The 19,204-nt window shown below is 31.0% G+C and overlaps 1 protein-coding gene across 1 annotated transcript; it reads left to right on the top strand.

Annotated features, from left to right (window-relative positions):
* The first annotated feature begins 1,477 nt into the window (after nucleotides 1–1,477).
* Nucleotides 1,478–6,365, top strand: LOC148279307 (uncharacterized). Its single transcript, XM_088230136.1, has 4 exons — nucleotides 1,478–1,635; nucleotides 3,123–3,284; nucleotides 4,569–4,727; nucleotides 6,112–6,365. Exons 1-4 carry the CDS (start codon nucleotides 1,552–1,554, stop codon nucleotides 6,307–6,309), a joined length of 603 nt encoding a protein of 200 aa, XP_088086262.1. The 5' UTR covers nucleotides 1,478–1,551; the 3' UTR covers nucleotides 6,310–6,365.
* Nucleotides 6,366–19,204: the final 12,839 nt, after the last annotated feature.

The raw sequence follows: 19,204 nt of genomic DNA on the forward strand, positions 1-19,204 counted from the left end.
GTATCTACACTATACTATGAAGAAAGAATGGGTAAAGAGGGAAAGAAATAAGGAGTGAAAACGGTAAGGAAAGGAAAAGGAAAAACTAGAATATTCAGGAAGTGACATGAAAATAAGATTTCAATATAAATAAAGAAGGGTCTCTGACATAAATGGCTAGATTATTCCATAATTGAGCAGCTATTACTGTGAAAGAGGAGGCAAGAAAATTTAGTGGTGAATTGGTTTGGAAAGAGTTCTCTTGTTACTAGAACGAAGAGACAGCCCATGCTGTGATAAAGATAAGAAGAGCTCTCTCAGATAAATAGGCGAAGTAGGATTATTTAAAATAAAATCGATATATATATGTATGTACTCATCATATTTTGAGTTTGTCCAGATTTTTGTAGATAAGGACTGGATTCAACTCCCTGGAGAGCTTTTAACATAACATATTACAACAGAGATGAAGAACATTTAAGAGAATGTGAAATAATAAAATTTTCAGGCGTTGCCTAGAATGTAGGTGAAATAATTCAATTAGATGAATCTCACCAGCATAAATAAAAGTTTCAGCTTTTTAACTTCAGAAACATCAAAAGATGAAAGAATTGAAGGAATAAAGATGTTTATATGGGCAAAATGGTGAATGTTACACAGTGTGTAAAGTGGCCACTTAAACCACCCAATGACAGGTCATAAGCCCTGTAGATGCATAGACTTCCATATCACCTTCTCTTAAAGGTTCTTCATCTCTGTTGTAATATGTTAATATATACTCGTTTACTGAACCGATGTAGTTGTATGCGATATCTGGTTATGTGGTCGAATTCGCGAAGATTAAAGATATAACGTAAACAAACATTCTGCAATCGTTCTAACTTATCAAGGAAATTAGAATTAGTAACTGAATAATAAAGTATATAAGTAAACATTGGTAAATAAGTTACTTAATAAAATTATTACAACACCATTCCCTTATTCGCACCTTTAAGTTCATAGCAATTAAAATTTGTAATATACAAGAAAGTGAACGATTAGTTTTGCTTATCAGGGACCAGTCCAGAGACCATGAATCCCTTTGAAAAAATAAATTCTATTAATTTTGTGTTAAAAAACTTGCTGAAAATCTCACCCAAAGTCTCAGGCATAAATGATAAATTAGATTAAAAAGTATTTTTAAATGCAATAAAACGCTTAAAAATAAAACAGATTCGAAGGTATAATACCCGTTTTAACTCAAATATTGTAATTCAGAACTTTTTTTGAATGGATAAATGTGAAACGTTTTTATAATTAACAAGCCAATTATTCCTTCGTTCGAGAAATAATTAGCATTAATATTTATTGTTTAAAGTAAAAATTAATATCTACATTGTTAAATTAACAATAAAGTTTGTTATAATTATGATAATAAATTCATATTGTCATAAAATGGCGTGTACTTAGATTGAATAATTGTCGAGTTAATAATATATGCAGTACCTATGGAAAATGTTCTTTCAACATTAGTTATTTCAGCGTACCGTTAGTATCAACGGTGTGCTTGCGATATTAAAAGTTGCATTAAAAATGAAACTGTTTTTGAGGAGTTTAGTACTTTTTGGTTGCTTGGTTTACATTATTTTAGGGGCAAAACGCAAGGCGCAAGGAAAGGTATGTACGAGTAAAAAGTTATTCATTTTTCTTAACCTTAATTGTGTATTATCAAAAAAATAAACCCAAAGACGAAATACAATTCAGTCCTTTTTAGGTAACGAAAGATAAAATAATAAACAAAGATAAATAATCGGGTTGTGGTCCTGTGGCCAGTGTCTTGGACTCACGGACCAAAGGTCTGTGGTTCGAATCCCACTCTACCCCAACTTGATTCCATTTTCTAATAGTGCGTTATTTACATCTCGTTGAAAATGGCCCTCAAAATGAAATATTTGGGTAAATCATAAGAACGCAAATATTTATTTTTTCTAAAAAAAAAAAATTGCCAAAAAAAAAAACAAAGATATATATTTTTCGACAAAAAAAATACCCTCTTTTTGCAATCTGAATTTAGAATTAAATAATATCGATAGATATCAACTTATTATCTTAATCAATATTTCTAGGTACGTATTATATATATACTTATTTGAGAAACAAAAATTTACTAAAAATTTACACTTTACTATGAAGTTCTTACGCTAACGAGACTAAGAAGTCTTACGCTTTTATTCATGTCCAGAGACTATGCGATAGAAAATTCCCAAACAATATTTTACTATCCGCCTCTAATAATACACATGATCTCTAATCACAGAATGATGAATGAAGTGATTATTTATTTGTATTTTTTTTTCATTTTCATTATGATATTGAAATATTGTTCTTTGTATAATGTGCATAAATATATATATTACTCGGATATCGCTTTGAAACGGGTAATTTTGTATTTAGTAAAGCTGCTAGTAAGTTTTTTAGGATTTTACACGTCAACGGCTTTTTTTTTTTCATATTGCAAGTATGGACATTATTTTTTTGCGAATAAAACCCGTATTTTGGCACTGAACTAAACTGAATGTATAAAGTTAAGGTGATAAGTTTTACGCTTCAGAGACCTTGTAAGATTAAAATGAAAATTCAAAAAATTCACGCTGACTTTGTACTATAACTGTAGAGTAAATATTTTTTTTATGTTTTTTTTTTTTTTAACAATAATGATAACAAGAGTAATAATACCATAAATTCAACACGATTTCTTATTTTTCTCGTGCTTCTTCTATCGGAGATTAGCAACCATCACTTGAAACTACTCTAAATCCTTGGCCATCCTGATCTGGTTTACGTGGCCAAAATATGCGGTCGTACGTTATTTGACCGTGGTTTACAGTGGTCTTATTCTTTAACTAAGTCATTTTGTAAATTTATTCGTATCGTATCAGAGAGAATGAGAGCAAAATACGAGTTTGATCGTGTCAGAGTGAACTGGATATATGACGAACGAACGTTTTTACGAAACGAAATTATGGCAGAATAAGTCTCCTGTTCTCTATCTTTTTTTGTTGCTTATAAGTTCTCACAAATACTACTGAAAGAGCCAAGTTTATCTACAAAAAGTAAGTTTTGGTAACATAATTTATCTTTTTTTTGTTTTTTTTTATTTGCAGCTATCATATGAATTAAATTGGAGTGGGGGATTCAAACTATGCGATGATGTTAAGGAAAGTGTTGTTGACATCAGCACTTTAAAGGTAGAAAAGGATTCTGCTACGACAACAGCTTTGTCAGGATATTTTCAATTGACCTCCCCTATAATGCCGGAGACGGTTGTAAGTTATCATACAAAATAAAAATATTTTTTAAAATTTAAATACTTTTTCCACAAGTTGAAACCAAACCCTTTAATGCGCACATGGTAAAAGTGGTCTGTTTAGAGATAACCTACCTACGAATAGGGCTATAATATATCTCAATACAGTATTGTACTGAACTTGAATTTTAAAATTATTTACGAGATTCGTTTTTTTTATGTTCCTCACTGGGGTCCCGTTTTGACAGATACATTGTACATTAATATGAAACGTTCCCTCATTAATAAGTAACACAACTTACTGTCAATAAAATTTTACTCTTAACATGTATGCCTTAAACCTTTTTTTGTTCAACAATGTTGAAAATATCCAAATGTTTTCAGACGGGCTGGATTTCTTCCCTAGAGAGTTATTTAGATCTAAATTTGTTATTTGACCTGATGCACTCACAATCCGTGCGCAACCCACCTACATTATTTACACATTGATACCAATTTTATAGTTACAGTACTTACTAATTGTCCTCGTGGACAATTAATTTATTTATTTATGAGAAGCAAATAGTTGACACAGACACACAAGTATATTACCACAAATATAGGATCATAAACATAAAAAATAATTGAAAAAAATAAACCCTTAAATAGCAAAATACTGAGTTTTGAGAATAAGTGTCTCAGAAAAATTTCGGGTGTGCGATGGTTTAAATTTGTGCGGAATGTAGTAATAAGAGAACGGACGCATCAAACTCCGGTTACAACCACGCTAGTATACTTTACAAGGCATCTATTTCTCAACGTCCTGGACGTCCACTGCTGGCTGTTCCTCGGCAGTTCATTTCAGAATTACCGGACGCAAACCTGACTTGAGATGCACTGGAGCTGGCAGCCTGCAGAGATGCCTGGGGGATCTTCGTGGACACCATATGCTTCAACTAGGGATTGGACATAGAATGATGATGTTGAATATTATTTATTTGATACTAAAAGTAAACATACACCTACGTCCACATTTGGAAAACGATTTAACTTATTCGGGAAATTAGAGAATTAAAAAATTCATAAATAAAATCATATTTCATACATTTATAAACTGTTAACATCATACACGTATTTTCCAGCGATAGTGTAATTTGTTTTTGTAATAATTATAAGTTAAATAAAATACTAAATGCGTGTATTCAGTTGCTATTGATAATCGCCATGATGCATTCTGCAATTTGTTCCGGTAGACTGTCAATCCGTTTTTTAAACATTTCAATTGTATTAATTATCAATTCAAACTTATATTCTTCAATTTCAGCTTATTTTGGTTATTGAAAAAGATACACCGCAAGGGAAGGTAATTGCGTATACTCTTGAAGTTCCCGATTTATGCGAACATATACCAACAGAGAATATGCCGTGGTCTCTAGTTGTGGACGCCATGAACCTGGACCATAGAAACTGTCCTTTACCAGCCGTAAGTATTTCTATTCGTCCTATTCAAGCGTGTGCTGACCATGTGCATACGTATGTATGAGTATGATTGATCACAAATTGACAATACTGCAGTAAGGAGTTTAATGAAAGCGTGCGATGTTTCTATGTTTTATAATTTTTGTGGTTTGATAGAAAATAAATATTTAATTTTTGCCAAATGAGTTTTACAAAAATATGACCGGTCATCAACTTTGTCCTCCAACTGTTAGATATTTTGTATCATTGGATTATGTCGAGATTGAAATGTCACTATCTAAATATTTAAATTGTTCCTTTATCGTTCTTCTTTCCTTCCCATCCCCTCTCCTCTCTTCATAGTAAAGTGTTATTTTTTTTTATACATATATTTATTTTCGTTAATCTTTGCTTTTGATTTTTGTATAAAATTGTAAGATTCAATATGTCCATGTATTTATAATTTTCTCAAACTGAACGGTTTGGGTAGGTAGGAAGAAATTGCCTTAAGGCAATATGCCCGCCCTTATATGTATATTTATTGTATATGTATATAAAGTGTCAATAAAATTATGGTCTAGAGACAGTGTCGAAGTCAGAGTTTCAAAGTTTAAACTTCATTGACGACTATTTAAACGTAGTTCAGTTAAACAAATCACAACAGGGGTGCAGAATACCTTAAAGAAGGGAATATGGAAGTCTAGGCATTAACAGGGCTTATGACTTGTCATTGGCTGGTTTAAATGACCACCTTTCACACTGCGTAACAATCACATGTGCCTATATTTGAGCATCCATATTTCTTCAATTCTTCCATTTGTTGATTTTAGTGAAGTTAAAAAGCTGAAACCTTTATTGTTGTGAAGAGATTTATCTGAGTGAATTATTTCACATACTAGGCAACGCCTGAAAACAATTTTTCAATTTTGAAACTTCTTGGACCAGTTGGTTTTGTAACTGTAATTTGTTAATCTTAATGACTCCCGAGAGGGTGAAATCCAGTCTTTTGTCTACAAACATTTGGACAAACTCAAATATTGTAGTTCAGTTAGTTTAAATATGAGAGTAAATCATAACTGTGCCCCTGTAATAAAATCGTGAATTATAAAATCGAGTGGAGATAATTGCGCCTTGTTGTATGGTGGTTGGCGTATTTTTATACCATTTTTGAGGTCTTGGGTTCGATTCCTTTCAAGGTGGTCGTAAAATATTGATTTTAAAGGTAGTTTGAACGGAAATAATTCTTAGACTGACACTTGAAGCGTAAGACCAATTGCCTTACGCATCTTACGCTGCATATGATTTATCAATGCAGTATCCTTTGCACTACTGGGTAGAGAAAGGAGAATTATAATGATATGAATACAAATGTTTCGTATGAAAAAATAAATATTTTGCATTTTTTTTAGAAAAGGTACGACTTGAAAAAATTACGTTTGGATATATCAAGTGCCAACGATATGCTTACGCATGAAAACGTGGGTGACTATACCGTTAAAGTTCAGTTACAGCACCGCGGGGATGGGTTGGATGTTATTGAGCATACCTTGACCTGCTATACGTTCAGCTATTCCCTGATAGAGGTCAGAAAACAGGAAGACAAGTAGGAAAAATAATCTAAACTTTGTAATTTAACGTCAATAAAAATACCTGACAAACAGTTTTTACTTTTGTATTCATTAACCTGGCAAAAAATCTTTTACACAATTGGAGTGGTGATTATAAACTTGCGTTGGTATTATTTGACTGAATCGTTGAACTGTGTTAATTTTTGTGAGGTGAGTAAAGATGCGTTTGTTCGATGATGGCAGATGCGGATAAGAACGGTATGCAGCCAACACAGCACTTTTACTATAGTTTTTTCGGGAAATATAAAGATGAATGTGGTGGCGCGGCAATCAGAAAATGTAAAGGTGTGCGGATGCGGCAGACAATTAATTGGCTAACGGATGCGGGTAGATAAAATTATGAACTGCGGTTGTTGATAATACATGATAATACAATGATAATACAAAAGTGAGATTGTTGATGTTGGTTGCTATGGATATGGAAAATTGTTCTCATAGCAACCGTAGCTACCCATGGCCATAGAGACAAGGAGAATTTAAAAAGCATTTGAAGTTGGGAAATTACAGGATGGGTAGGATGGGTAGGATGGGAGGACTTTATCGACTGGCGGTCCATCCAGCCACAAACCAATCAACCAATCACTCGCACAACCAACAGTTGTATAACATAGATGGGAAGGTTTTTACGGTCACTGTACTCAATATATTTTGGATGATACCGCATGTTGGATTTGTTCCGACTTTTTGGCTACCATTGCAGGAGCCATTTTCAGGGTAAACTGTATGTTTTGTAGATAAAAAGTCAGTTCTCTTAGTCCTCAGTCTAAACGTCCAACTAGGAGATTTGTTGTTTGGTTTATTTTTTACGGCCGGTTGCCACCTGGAGCCAAGACAGTAACCCCTCTTGCTAACTGAGGCTTAAGATACTACCGTTGACTATTGTTGCTACGCTGGTATCCACAACGCAACGCCCTGTCCGACGCCGCTGCCTCCCAACAGCCCATAGCGTGAAGTATGTTCGGGTGGCCTTGGAACAGATGAAGTATTTATCGAGAAAGTATCAATTTAAATATATATATACATGTATTATTAATATTTGAAGCATTAACTTTGCGGTTAAACACTTTGATAAATGTTATTAAATATTTGTATATAACCACTTACCGAATTTTTAATGTCTACCGGATATCGTCATTGATAACTCATCAAACCACCCTGCTTCCTAAAAACATCCCGCATTCCATTCAATGTTACATCGTTTAATAAATGTTCTTCTTTCTAAACTTAACTTGGAAAATGAATTAAATTTAATAAAAAAAGTGCTTTTAATAATGGATAAACAATTGATTTTATGAATACCCTTTTAATTGGAAAACTAAAGAAAAAAACAATCATCAATTTTTATATCCTGTCAATAGTAATTATAATATTACTAATAATGATCACAAACGGTGAAGAATTCTTTATGTAAACATTTTCTCCACAAATGTATTCAAATTTTTACCAAATAATGTCAAACCTGTTTTTTATACAAATAACAATATTGGTAAATTATTGCTTAGTTATAAAATTAAAATAGTTTAATTAATAATTCAGGTGTTAACCAATAAAAATGCAATTCTTTCAGTTTATGTTAGAAGAACATCAAGAAATTTTGATATTTGTGTTAAAGAACATATGAGGTGTCTTCTTAATGATAATTTCTCTGAATTTTCAAATCACCTAATCAATTTTAATCATGACTTTAAAAAAATACAGGATTTAAAATCTTACATACAAATAAGAAAGGGTTAAAAGTAAATAATATGGAAATATTTCAGATTGGGAAAGCTTTAAAAAATAATGTTCCTTTTATGAATAATCAAACAAACTTCCAATATAGTCCTTTATACGATGCTCCACTGTAATGGTCACCCTAATAAACCCATTAAGCTTACTCCCTCCCTCGATCTCTTCTACTTTTTAAATTAATTCTCAAACAACAGAATATTTTCATAATTTAATCAGTGCATGTTTGTCCTAATCAGTGCATGTGCTTATTAAAATACATGTCGTGTTGATTTAACATTTTGTGCAACAACTATGATGAAGGTGTATAGTAGGTTTTGCATGTTGGTTTAATTGGTGTCCTGAAGAAGAGACGGATACGTCTCAAAACCGGTAGACATAGAAAAGTCGGTAAGTGGTTATATACAAATATTTAATAACATTTGTAAATATATTACGGAGAAAATATGAGTTTGTTTTTGAAGAAGATTTTGCAGAAATGACTAAAATAAAATGTAAATAATAACATGTGGGTACATTACAAACAAAAAATTCAAGACGTTTGAATTTAAAAAAGAAAAAAATACGCAAAAGAGACTCCTGTCAAAGTAGTAGGAGAATCCTGCTTCGGAAAACCCCTTCGGATATGTGGAACAGATCGAAATCCAGAGCGATGTTGTTCAGCATAGCGGTAGCACTTCCAACGGCATCTACATATTATTTATATTTTTATGTATTTCATTGCTTTATATTTGTTTTATTATATATTATACTATAATATTATTTATGTTTAAGTAACATGTATTCTTGGCACTTATATATACTTTATATTTGTATAATAATGATTTTTAATTTCTTACATTTGATTAGCTAGGCATTAAGTAATTTTAGTTTTTCTTTTTTATGTTATTGTTTTATTAGTATAGGACTACTTACACTCTAAAGATAAAAAATCTCCATCTTAGAACAGGCTGCGTCATGTAAGATGGAGACTATCATAAACAGAGAACACTCCGTTTTCATTTTACATTAATTGGTTTTATATAGATTCCCTGTTATTAAGTATGTATATTATTTTTTTTTATTTATTTGCAATAAATTTATAATTAAAAAAATAAAATAAATAAATAAAAAATACTCGTAATTTGACTGGTTGGTCCTGCTTATTGAAATATTAAACAATCTATGCTGACGCTGTCTTAAGTAATTATCAGGAACAATCAAACCAATGCTCATCATAATCTCAAAATTATCGACCATACCGCGCAAAATTTGATAAAAATGTGTAGTCAATTACACATTCCTTCTAGTCTCTAAACTGTTGTAGCCAAGCATACCCTGGAGAAACTCGGTCGAGAAGATCAACAATAATACCGACACTATCTCATATAGAATAATGTCAGAAACTTCTTTTAGATTTTTTCTATTATAAGAGAGTAATTCAGTTCATGTGGAACTCAAATCATCGAGCCACTCTTGATTTTACTACGCACCAAGGAATTGTAAAGAGTTCTCAGTACGCGGGTATTTTCGAAAACTGATAGTCTTTTAACTAATTAAAAAAAACACAGACTCATCTGATTTAACATTTAATTTTATGATTTCAATTAGGAAAAATTATTGGAGGATAATGCAAACACGAAAGTTTCGATATTTTAAGATGTAAAATTCGAAATAAGGTTGTAGATTTCTGTGATTGAACATGATTCGGCAACTTTTAATCAGAATTCTTTGAACGACTACATTGGCTTTTTCTATTCATTAAAATGAAATTTTTCTCTGTTTATTTGATACAAAATGCTGTGTATTTTCATTGAATCCTCAACCACATATAAAATATTCAAAGCCCGTTAGGTGCGTAGGTAAATGTAATCATCCACCACACAGAGACCATCGTCTCCTCGAATTCCCTCATTTACAAATGCGTGAACAAAAGTGGTCAAAGTATCAGTAATGGCTATTCGAAGGGTGCATGTTAAAAAAGAAGTGCACCCTTCAGAGCTCGACCTCTTGAATGAAAAAACACGTTTTATCCATTCCTTTTTGTATCTTTTCTAAAATCAGACCCTTCAATGTCTCCCACAAAGTTCCAGAGCAATCAAATAAGGACATGAGTGGATAGGAGATGACATCTTCCGAACTCGGCAACCTTTTTGATTTTCTACATCTTTTTAATGTCCCAATTTGTGATTTCCGACCACCCCTTGACGTATTTTTTGCACGCCATTAGAATTATTTCGTATGATATAATATACTCGTTTGGTATAAAAATAAAAATCAAAAGATTTTTTCCAAATGATTTATTATTATTGTTTTTAATATCATGTATAATTTAAAGCCAAGTCAAAATCATCTCAAGGGCGCTGTGTACTAAAATTTCAATATATACAGCAGCTAAAGAGCGCATATAAATTTAAGATTCTTGTTTCCAATAAAATATTTATTTATTTATTAATTTTTTCCCATTATAAACAGATATTAATAATTTAAATAATGTGAGCTCACTGGGTCCTCCTCCTCATATAATTTTTTTATGATAACTTATAGTAGATGGATTTTTTTTTAAATATATTTAAAATACAACAGTAAAAATAGTTAACAATTACACCATATGATAGGTAACCAGAATACTTGAAACTAGTTTTGTTATAATATAAAACTCGAGTGTGGTCTATACATACAATGCGCTTTATTTGTAACATATTTAAAATGTTATTCCACAAGACAAATGCTTAAACAATAAATAATATAAGAATGATACCTGTCCGCCTCATGGTGTTATGCTCACACGTTTGCCTACCACTCAAGAGGTCTTGGGTTCGATTCCCAACATGGTTGATATGAAATATTTGTTTCAAAAAACATGTTTTAACATTTATTTGTTAGTAACTTTTTTTGCATTTAAATAAAAATACAATTCGCTTTTAATTTTTTCTAGTTTACTTTGAATACCCTTTATTTTTTTGTTTAAATACAAACTTTATTAATTTATTCATTTTATTTTATAGGGTAATTAAACAAAGATACATTACTAGATAACATACAATTTGAAGGTATTCGTCGATACTATTTCAAATGCATGTCTTCAATAATTATCGAATTACAAAAAATAGATAGAATTACATTTGTTGTTAAACTTATTATAAATGTAACATTATATCCACATATTTCTTTTTTCTACTACGCAAAGTTTTACTTATGATTTTGCGTTGCAGTATGCTTTTTTGGGCGTAAGTATAGCCTGTGAGCTCGCCAATACATGACAGATGACAGTAAACATAACCATAGAAAAACAACGCAGTTGAGCTCTCAGAAGTAAAGCAACGTGAATGCAGCAATGCTTGAACTACATGTCAATAATATTCTAATAATAAATAATATTATTTGGCCATACGGAACTTTAAAGCACACCTTGGTTTAATTACTAAAAGTATTTTATCGGTTAGGTAGATGAATTTTAAAAAAAATGTTGCGTACCCGAAAAAAGCACAAATAATTATGTTTTTGTAAATGATGTCAGTAGCGACACTCAGAGAGTGGCTTTGTGACGTTTTAACATTTTTTATAAAAAAAATCATGGCGAAGCCGAAATACTGTTATAAAAACGAGGATGTTTTTGTTGATTGGCGTTAACAGGCGCTACCCAGGGGCGACTTTGTGACGTGAGAAATTATTTAAAAAAAGAGATTCATGGCGTAGCCGAAATATTGTAATTAAAACGAGGATGTTTTTGTTGATTGACGTTAGCAGGCGCTACCCAGGGGCGACTTCATGACGTGATGAAATTATTAATTTAAATATTTTTTTTCATTTTACATAGCGTATCCGAGATAAGAAATTGCGTGGTGTTTCGAAATTTAACCGTGTAGGTAGCCGCCTAGTTACAATATCATTTTTGTATTTGTATAACTCCTGTTTTATAATGTTTATGTATTTATCGCTATAAGAATTAAACTTAAGATAGTTTTTACTTTTAATCGCTATCCGTTTTTTAAATTATGTTTGTAAAACTCAATAATATTTATTTTTCAAGTATTTGTTAATTTTGCATTTTAATTCATATTGTTAATATAAAGCGTATTTCTATTTATTCGAATTTACTAGACTGTTTTTATTACAAAAAATAAAAATGCATATTTCTCTATGTATTTTTCTGTTATAAACAATCTATTAAAATAATACACATCAAATTTCCATTGTCTGTTTATTTGATTTGCAATCTTTTCTTTTTTCGATGGTTAAAACTCTAGGAAATTCAAAGACAATAAATTTTTTACTGTCATATATTGGCGAGCTCACACGCTATACATAGCCCCTTTTTTGGTTTCCACATGTCTTTAAATGTGTCGTTGTTTATTTTTAATATTATTAATGTGTTTCAACTTACCTGTATTATTTTTTCAAAGCCCCTTGGGCGTATTGCAAAATTAAATAAAATAAATAAAAGCGTGTTTTTACACTATAATATTTCACAGTCCCAGGACTGAAACTTAAAGCGTAACACTAATCATCTTACCTTCGCGTAACAAAAAAATATCAAGATACGCTGCAATCGGTAAACCAATGCAGTGCCTTATGCACCATCAGGTGTGCAAAGGATATGATGATGATGATGCTTACATACACATTTCATGAATTTTTATATCCTTCCTAATAAAATAAAATAATAATAAAAAAAAATATTCTACACGTATAAGTATTTTTTTACTATACATATTTCTGGATAATTTAATTCTCCACATTGTTACTGTTTTATTTTAGTTAAATATTACAGTTATTCTTGTTTGTTATATTTTTTATGAACTTATTGTTGCACCTTATTAATTTAAAAGTTAACATTTTTTTAACGTGTTATTGTAATTATTATTTATATATATATATATATATATATATATATATATATAAATATATGTTTTTGGCAGTGGTGCTGTTAATTTACATTTAAATAAACAAAAAAATATCTTATATGTATTTCATGCTATTTGGATACATTTTATTTTCAGAATATCTTTGAGGAATCTTTTTTTATTTAATTGCCAAATAGGAAATTATTTTTCTAGTACTTACCTACATTCAAATTTTGAAATAATATTTTAGTTATTTTGCCATTCTCACGTCGTTTCACGCGTTTTTGTTTGATATAATTAAAAACTTAAAGGATAGTTTAGTCTATTATTAAAATAATTTTTGGTTTCACTTTGTTAAACGATTGTTAAATAAAATGAACAGTTACAATAAAATAATTGCTGCCTACGCCCAGAAGTAATTCATTTCTGAATTCTAATTACATGCGCGAAAGTCAAATTAATCTTTTGTCATTTACAAACAATAAGAACTGTACTATAAACACTATTGCAGATATGAATGCCCATGGTATTATTATCCAGTCCTCAATTGTTATATTTTACTGTTGAAAAAAACGAATGCGGGGTGCTCTTTGCGACTTTTGTTCCTGGAACAAAACCATTAAAATATCAGTGTGTCGTTTCATAATATAAAATATAGGTCTACAGATCAATTCTTATCGGAAAGGCATGTAATTTCTTTTTATTTTAAACAATTGAAGATTTTGTGTTTAGTATTTGAATATTCTTATTTTTTTAAAATATTTCCAGCTGTTTGTAGACGATGCTGGATTTGACTTTCTACATTGAACTTTATTGAAACAGTAAGGGAAAATATTTTCGACTAGGCAATATGAAACTAAATAAACTCGTACATAGAGAAAAAATTTCAAAACAGTATTACCCTGAGTTTAAAACACACAATGCGTATCAAATTTCTCTCCGTATTATATACTCGTATAAGCATAACATTTTGTACAGTAAAAAAAAAACATAAGCTTTTCATTTAATTAAGTGCTGTAGTGGAGAAGATTATTTTTTTTAAAATTAATTTCCGATGAAAATTAATTTAAGTGGTTAAAACAATCCAATGACATGTCATAAACACAGTTAATACAAGACATTCATATTGGCTTCTCTAAAATATTACCCATCTCTGATGTTAAACATTTATTTAAATAACTCCCTAAGGAGTAAAATCTAATTTTTGTTAACAAACATTTGGTGAACTCTTAACCAATTGGTCCAAGAAGAAGTATAGAAATCGAAAAATATTTTAAGACGCTGCCTGGTTTGTAGTTGAAATTATTCAGTCACGTGAATCTCACCTGCATTAAAAACAGTTTTATCTCAATCTTCACAAAATCAACAATTGAAATTATTGAAAAAAGTTGGTATTCTAAACAAAAGTAGAATAGTGAATGTTAAACAGTGTGTAAAGTGGTAATTTAACCATAGTAAGTTGAAAACGTAAGTGCCTACACTTTCAAATTCGCTTCTCAAAAAATATCATTTAAGTTTGCAATTTTGTTGTTAAAGTTAGATTTATATTTTTAAATAAAAAAACATGGCAGTGTGATTGATTTCTTTGATAAATTTTATAAGGCTACGATTAAAACGAAGAAAATTGTCATCACAAATACATTTCTTTTATCAACCTAATGGCGTTATCAAAACTTTTCGCTCAATTAAATGTTTGTAGAAGAGTTTTTCAATTTGGTGAAAAAATTCAGACAAAAGTACGCGGGACCTTTAACCAGACAGAAAAAAATATATATAGCAGAGACGTCCAGAAAGCTTTGTCTCTCTCGCATAAATCAAAATCGTAGTGGCGTTGAAAGAGACAAAAGTAGCAATTAATTTTCGTTGAGTTTCTCTCCAAATGCACGGTGTCTAAACCGCAAAGACAAAGGGTCATTGTCGCTAAAAGCGTGAAGAAGAAGTAATTTATGGAAACAATGGACGTCCTTCCTCCAGTCTGCTTTTAATTGTACAAATAGTGATGCAACTGACTGGTCTTGCACTTCATTTCGTCCTTTATTTTAATGGAGTGTCCTTATAATAAAGCTCCCAGATTATCTTCACTATTCATTAAAAGAAAACAATTTTTAACCACGTAGTTCTAAGAAGTTAGGCAAAAATAAAATACTTAAGATTTCATAAGAAAAAAACTGTCCATTTAATAAAATGGAGCTATAGGTATAGAAAGGAGACTTAATTATTCTAATGGACCAGTGAAGTTTTACTGTTACATGTTTAAGTACACAATCATTCCTCTTACAGCAACCAATAGTGCGTAGGGAACGGCATTATCTGTAGCATGGAGATAAGGTAATCAATCTCACGCTTTATGTGCCAGTCCAGGAACAATGGAATATTGCAGTTTATACAACCTTTATATTTCAAGCAGCCATCAAGTCAAAAATATTCGTGCAGGGTTTTGGTTCCGAATCCATTGCATGCAATAAGAAAAAAAAGATGCTACATTTTTTTGGCGACCTCCGTGGTGTTGTGGGTAAGAAATTTGCGTCATGTAAGGAGGGTTTCACAAAATAAAAGTATTTTTTTACAAGTCTGGGCGTGTGTGTTCTATGTTATTTGGTATGATGTGCTTCAAAAAAAAATTGAAGGAAAAAAACAATGTTAAAATTAATGATTTGTTTTTTTAAAGTAGGTATTGTATTCTCAACTGATTTTTTTCAATCAGATTTTATAGTATTCAGTCTAATCGACAAATATTTTGACAAAGTCGAAATATTGTTGTTTAAAATAACTGGTGTACAAACTAAAAAATATTTTTGGGCATTACCTAGGGTATAAAATAATATAGCTAGATGAATCTGATCCACGTCTTTGACTTTGGTCAGGAATTGTGGATATTTAAATGATTCAAAGAATCAGGTTGTGGTCCTGTGCTTAGTTTTGTGGATCCACGGATCAGCGGTCCGAGATTTACACCCTTCTCTACCACAACTTGCATCCCATTTTCTAATAGTGAGTTATTTACAACCCCTTGCTAATGGCGCCACGAAATTGAATTTTTTTTTTTTAAATACTTAGGACGCAAAGAGAATGTTAGACAGGAAAATTGTGTGTAAAGTTGTCACTTAAACCAGCCAACGGCAGGTCATAAGCTCTGTATATGCTTTGACTTTCATATATCTTTTTCTAAAATATTTTCCAATTCTTTTGTAACATGTTACTTTTATTATTATTCATTTAGTTATGTCCAGTAGATACCTACATTTTATGTCATTTATGTTAATGATTAGATTATTATTCACAATAGTTTTTGTCTTGAAACTTATTAAACATGTTGGATTATTAAAAAAAACACCGAAAAATAAAGCCGTTTTACCGTGGGGGTAGGCAAAGAGAAAACAACGGCACGTCACTTTATCTTTGCATACAGACCTGGCTTCCTTTACATTCACACAACATTTTGTGTAAGCTTGATAATTTATCCGACTTTTGACATGTCCCTCTTTAAGTTTTAGTTAAATTTGGTCATGCTATGTCTTTCCCGGTCTTCTCCGTTTTCTATATTCATCAACATTTACATAGTGAATCCTTTTAGCCATTCTTTCACTGTGCATTCGCTCTACACGAGCAAACCAGCGCAGTACTCCTTTCACGATTTTGACAATGATGCTTCTCTTGGCCTTGCAAAATGCACGGATCTTGATTTTAATTTGTGAACCTATGGAAGGTAATAAAAAACAAAACTCATTTCTCTGATATTATTAAATTCCTGTATATTCCTGTAGTTGCGTGGAATTATCAGAAACCGGTAGACTACTAAAAATAAATAATGATGCTTATGAAATCCAATTAAAATTGGCATATACAAACTTAATTAATATCTGTACCTCAAAGGATAAACCACGGGAGTCATATTAAACGAAATTTTAAAGAAACAATGTGATTGTGCGATTTTTAAACCTTTGAAATATAATAATTTTTATGTTTATAAAACTTTTATTTTAAAATAATTATTATTTTGATAATAGAAGTACACATTAAAATACTGTATTTTAGAATACTGATGTTTTCTTTTGCATTTAAACAAAGTGGAGTTCATATTTTTATTTCAACTTAAAAAAGCATTTTTATGACGAATATGAAATTCAAGTCTAATAAGGAATAGCTCATTGCGATATTATCCGCATTTTTAACTTCAAAACATCAAAAAGTAAACTTCTATGTATTGAGTTTTTCTACTGAAATTTGTTGGTGGAACTGCATTTTAATTATAAAAATAAAAATACTTAATAGTTTTATTACACTTTTATTTATATATTATTTTTTTTAATAATTTTTTTACCAGTGACCAGTCTGACAATGAAATGTGAAAAAAAATAATAAAAAAAATAAGAAATTCAAGTGAGAAAAGAACAATTATCAATACTTGCGTTTTCCATGGAGGTTATCGTTGGTAATAAATTAAAATAAATAAAAATACCGAATGCACATACCGAGCCATCTATGCACACACATGGACGCACATATAAAACATACACAAACATAATAAACATTACATGCAGCACATATACATAGCATAAACCACTTGGGGTGGCGATTATAATTTTGCTTGAGCATTATTTGACTGAATCGTTCATCTGTGTTAAATTTTGCAGGGAAATGATATATGCGTTGTGCGGAAATGGAAATGCGAAAAAAAAAGTATGCGGCCAAATAATCCATAGTAGACAACAATCCTACCTTTAGAAAGACAGGAAAGGGAATCAGGAACAGGAATCCGGATGTTATCTCCAAGTCCTGGCTTCTGGGTAGTTTTTTCTTCTTTTGGTGAACACGGCACTTTCACTATAGTTATTTGCAAAATATAAATATGAGCGGCGGCCAGATGATATACAGTTGTTTAGATGCGGGCAGATGATTATAGGACGAGCAGATGCGGGCGGATAAAATTATAAACATACGGTAGTTGACAGAAATTATCAAGAAAAAAAAAGTGTAATTGTTGATGTTGGTTGCTATGGATATAGAAAATTGTTTCCATAGCAACCGTAGCTACCCATGGCCATAGAGACGAGGAGAATAACAAACATTGAAAGTTGGGAGACCACAGGATGGGTAGAATAGGTGGACCTTCATCCACTGGCGGTCCATCCAACCACAAACCACTTAATCTCATCAACCACTCGCGCAACCGCAACTCAAGATGCACATTCAGCAACTATCCTAAATAACCGTCCCCATGAAGACCATATGGTAATGCATTTTATGTAAATTATCACTGCTCTTACATATATTGATATTTTGGTGTCATTTCGGCCATTTTGAAGGAAATAACTTTAAAAAATAGCTCCTGGGTGTCAGTTTTGCTTAGAACTGTCACCCGTTTAGACCGCTAGTAAATTTTAATTTTTTCAAGTGTTTTTTTGATTTCATTAAAAAACGAGTTTATAATTTATTTAAAAATTATAACTTTTTAAATTGCGATTTTCTGATAGTACGAATTTGTATAACATTTTTTTATTTGTTTAAAGAATTTTGAAAAAAAACTAGAAAAATTTGTAATCGTTTTCAAGCTTTAAATAACACAATACAACAAGAACAAGTTCAAAAACTCTACTAAATTTATGTTCAGAGAACAAAGGATTAACCTTGAAGCTCAATGAATATTTCGGCGTGCGAAATCAATTTAGACGAAGAGCCAAGGTAAGAATAAATCATTTAAATTATAATGCAACGGTCAGTTGCATACAAATTGCATTTAATAAAGATGTAACGGCACCTCAAAACATCACAAATAATGCGTTGCATAAACAAATATAAAATGAAATTAATGTTAATTAATGCACTGTTTTCTATTTAGGATTAAAACGATCCATAGGAACCACATTTGCTACGACATTAGCATAGAATTAAAAACATGACGTATCCTTTAGATGACAAAAACATAAGTCTAAAAAACACACACGCGCTTTTGGGTCAAGCCACTTTTGGCAAAATGGCTACCCTTTGATAAAAATACTTTCTAGCCAACCAAAAACAGACCGGTGAAAAATTGGTAATAATTTATAAATTTTACGACCACGACCAACTTTTTTTTCTAGGCGTTGCCTAGTATGTGAAATAATTTAGCCAGGTAAATCTCTTCACAGCAATAAAGGTTTCAGCTGTTCAACCTCACTAAAATCAACAAATGGAAGAATTAAAAAATATGGACGTTCAAACATAGGGAAAATAGCAAATGTTACACAGTGTGTAAAGTGGCAACTTAAACCAGCCAATAACAAGTCATAAGTCATGTAAATGCCTAGACTTCCATATTCCCTTCTTTAAGGTTTTCTCCA

Source organism: Micrasema longulum, unplaced genomic scaffold (genome assembly GCF_059751315.1).
Source record: "Micrasema longulum isolate JH-2025_06_02 unplaced genomic scaffold, ASM5975131v1 h1tg000732l, whole genome shotgun sequence".
Lineage (NCBI taxonomy): Eukaryota > Metazoa > Arthropoda > Insecta > Trichoptera > Brachycentridae > Micrasema > Micrasema longulum.